The sequence below is a fragment of the Nanorana parkeri genome, unplaced genomic scaffold, assembly GCF_000935625.1.
Source record: "Nanorana parkeri isolate BGI_ZX_2015 unplaced genomic scaffold, ASM93562v1 scaffold750, whole genome shotgun sequence".
Classification (NCBI taxonomy): domain Eukaryota; kingdom Metazoa; phylum Chordata; class Amphibia; order Anura; family Dicroglossidae; genus Nanorana; species Nanorana parkeri.
In genome coordinates this window covers 174,374-178,177 of record NW_017307018.1, presented here as the reverse complement: position 1 = coordinate 178,177, position 3,804 = coordinate 174,374, and the positions used below count along the sequence as shown (strand labels likewise).

The window sequence follows — 3,804 nt, the reverse complement described above, 5'->3', positions numbered from 1 at the left end:
ATTTTGTTTGATTCTTATGGGTTACTTTTCTTTATTGCTCCTTGACCTAAAGATTTGTTTAATTACCACCTGTCAAGTGCACTTTTCACACTGCTTGCATTTCAGTGTTCTTCTGTGAACAGAACCTAAAACTAACATTAGAATAAATTACAATATTAAAGAATGTCTTCAGTCTTCCAGAAGATGTATCTCAACTAACACATGCTTTGGATAAACTTAGTTTTCTTCTAAAAATATACAGTTAAAACTAGCAAAGAACACGTTGGCTTCCTTTAGGTGTCCTCAATATATCTGGTGACATTTTATGTTAAACATGGTACATGTTGTTGAATCTGTTCTGCCCTTCAGTAGAGTTAAGTGCTATTTATATGGTATCATATATTTTAGTGTAAACTTTGCAGATAACCACAGGGCCCTATGGAATACATACATAATATACATTAAAATACAATTAGTTACATTGTCATTGACATGCTTCAGTTCATATTTTACACAAAGGAGTGCATGCCCGAGATAATTATTGATTTATGTGCCGATATTCTTGTGGTTCAGACAGACCAGCCAATATTACTGTAAGCCTGGTAGTGTGGAGTGACTGTGATCAGACTGTCATTGTCTTCAAGTTTAAACACTGGATCTGCATTGGTTTCAGCACAACAGCTTTTTGTTCAGGAGAAAGCGTTTTGAGCTTTCAAAACCATTTAGAACTTAATTGTCTTCCAGGCACAGTGCAATAGCAAAGGATTCTGGGTATTTTCCAAGGTCTTTTCGGAGGAATGTGTTATAATTTCCAGGAGCAATTTCTATTTAAAATCCGTTCATCCTTTCATTAGGAAGTAATAAAGAAAACAAAGGGATGTCTAATATTTAGATGAGATAATCCTTCTTATCATTACCATTAGTAAATTATCTTGTGAAACATAAGCCGGCAGCTATCCTCTCTGAAGTTACAAGTTACTCAGCAAGCAATACAGCTGCTCATTGTTGGCATTGACAAATTGGGAAGAAACATGTAACACTTAAAAATGGTGAGAAAGGTGCAGAACAGTGATAACCAATGTCAAGCCAGATAACCCAACACTGTACTGTTATATGAATCCTGGCTAAATGGTCAGTTCAGATTTTTTATCATATTAGCCAAAGTTCACCTTTACAATCATGGGAAATCTAGAGCATACAAAGGCCGCTGCTTTTCCAGTAATTTGTCCTTTGCCCTTCCTTCATGGTATTCATTTAAGCTCCATAAATGTGCCCATGCTGAGAAGGTTCAGTACAGTGTTAATTTATGGGAAGATTCCCATTTCCTGAATATGAACTCCCAGGATAACTTGCTGTTTTTCCATTACGGACGGTGAAATCTATACCAAGAAACAAACAATTAAGAGGCGAGATTACAAAACATTAAATTGTATTTTAGTGAACAGGCTATCTACATATGGTTATTAGACTACACCGTGAAGCTGCTCGACAACACACAACATAAGTAACGTCATGACAAAAAGGAGTAGCTTTTGTAAAGGAGTAGAGGATGTTTACTTAGCAAACTTAAATCATTCAATTATGTACAGGGAAAAACAGGATCTGTTTCTTGAAGTTCATTAAGGGACACAAATCGGGAGGTATAACCCCTCCTGATCCCATCATGCTTCAGTTTTGTAGAAAGCAATGCAACAGTAGATCACAAAACATGGATGGGTGGGACTGGTGTCTCTTAATGAACTCCATTTAAAGGATTTTATGGTACGTACAAAAATCCTGTTTTCTTTATGGTTCATTAAGGGACACAGGATCATATGTAAATAAGAAAAATCTCTCACTGACTAGGGATATATGGTCAGTCGAGGAAATAGAAATAATACAGTAAAAGAGTCTAGCGTCATAGAAGAGTCCAAAGCTACTCGAGTACTCAGGATAGTCAATTCCCCATCTGGGAAGTAAAAGCAGGAACTGGGTGAGATTGAGAGGTCGATATTTTGTTTAAAGTAGACACCTCTAGGAAATCATTTTAAACCTAAAATAAATTGTTTTAACCAATAACTCCCATTCCTAGAAGTCATTGATCATTTTACACAACTAATGTTACATCTGTCATGTGTTTGAACTGTAAGAAGAATCTCCCCATGTATGTAAGCCTCCTGGTGTTATAAATAGGGTGGGCTTGCATACGGGGGTATAGCCTAACTTTACCAAGAAAAAGAAGGTGCAGTATATATAATGCCGAACAGTGTCCAATACCATAATAAAACTATGTTGGTAAATGAAAGAAATATGGTATATGTTAATTTTTCCTAATACATTGATTTGAAGATAGAAAACAAACAGATTGTCACCTTGTAAACTGTCGACTTTCTTCATGTACTTCCATTTCTGTGCTTTTAAATTCATTAAGTTCTTTTCGAATGGCAGCCTTTGGAAACATAAGAAAATGTAATCAAAAATATTTTTTTTACATTAGAAGCACCGTCTAACACATGCACCATTACACAAATCCATGAAGAAGGGGTATATGTAGTGGGAGATAAGGGTGTCTGAATTAGGAATAGTGTTGATGGGCTTTCAGCTTGCATCAATGGCATCAGTTTAAGATGCTTCTAAGATCATTCAGAATTAATTGAGGTGCAATTTTGCCTTAGCTTAGTAAATGGGGTGAAAATTCCATTGCAAAGTGCAAATTCCCTTGCACAGTGAACAGGCTATTTACCAATGGGGTCTCAATGCTTCTAACCATCACACAATTGTGCAATTACATAACTCAGAGACAGTATTCCATCATCATCCTGTCCTGACTGCCAACAGTAAGCGCAGCCACAGTAATGGCATACATTAAACTGACCCTCAATGATCTGAAAAGATGGCGAGCAGTTGAGAAATTATGGTTGTTGGGTTTTGGGAATATAGCTAATTTTCATAGTAGCAGCCATCCAAAGCTTTAGAAACAAACAAAATGCATGCTAAGTTACAGATCTAAACACCATTCAAAATTACAGAAACATTTTAGTTTAGAACATAGTTTTGAAAAAAACGTCAATAAACTCTTGTTTTTTGGCTGTGAAATACATCCATGTTTTTCCAAGTCAAAAGCTGACTACAGTTCCGAATTGCAACAATTATTTTTTGTGTAAAGTAAGATGGTTTGAACTGATTGCAATTTGTTAACAGATGGATGATTTCAAAGAACATCTCATTTAATTAGAGGGGAGAAAAACAACAGAGAGACATTTGGTAATCCTTTAAGAGTACAGACAGAGAAGAGGAGGCAGCATTCTAATTAGTAGCTCCAGGCTTCGCTCTGTGCAGACCTCAGGCCTGCCAAAACGTTAGGTGTAGAAAAGCTGACTGGGCTTTGATAAAACTAACACAAGTTATAATCTCTGATGTTGGGATTGATAGAACAATAACCAGCTCCTGAACCTTTAATCTGTCTATATCCTCTGCTGATTCTAGCCTGGTGTTATTTTCTTTGCAGGAGAGGCGTGTGACATCTGCTGACCTATTTTCCTTTCTAATTCCTCGAAAACTAAATATCATGTAAAAAGATGCTTTTCCAAAAGTTTAGGTAATTACAATTTTATATGCAGCACTGGACAATGTTGGAGAATTTTTGGATGTGTTGCTTGCAATTATTTACTGATTCATTACTGGAATAGAGTTATCCCGTTATATATTGTGTTAAAAGCAGTTTTAGATGGCTGACCCCGATACATTTATAGCTGTATGTCTAATGAAAATAGAACTACAGTACTATAAAGTTTCATTACGCATTTTAATGGTGTGTTGAAGTGCTAAAAGCTTTAGACACTGGTG

General features: G+C 36.0%; 1 protein-coding gene across 1 annotated transcript in view; it reads right to left on the bottom strand.

The window, feature by feature from the left end:
• Window positions 1–1,215: 1,215 nt before the first annotated feature.
• PHACTR2 (phosphatase and actin regulator 2) overlaps window positions 1,216–3,804 on the bottom strand; it is a 104,598-nt gene continuing 102,009 nt past the window's right edge. Inside the window, exons 12-13 of the mRNA XM_018564424.1 lie at window positions 2,331–2,407; window positions 1,216–1,358 (exon numbers count right to left, since the gene is read on the bottom strand). Coding sequence (XP_018419926.1) covers window positions 1,343–1,358; window positions 2,331–2,407 — 93 coding nt within the window. The 3' untranslated portion in view covers window positions 1,216–1,342. The remainder of the gene's footprint in view (window positions 1,359–2,330; window positions 2,408–3,804) is intronic.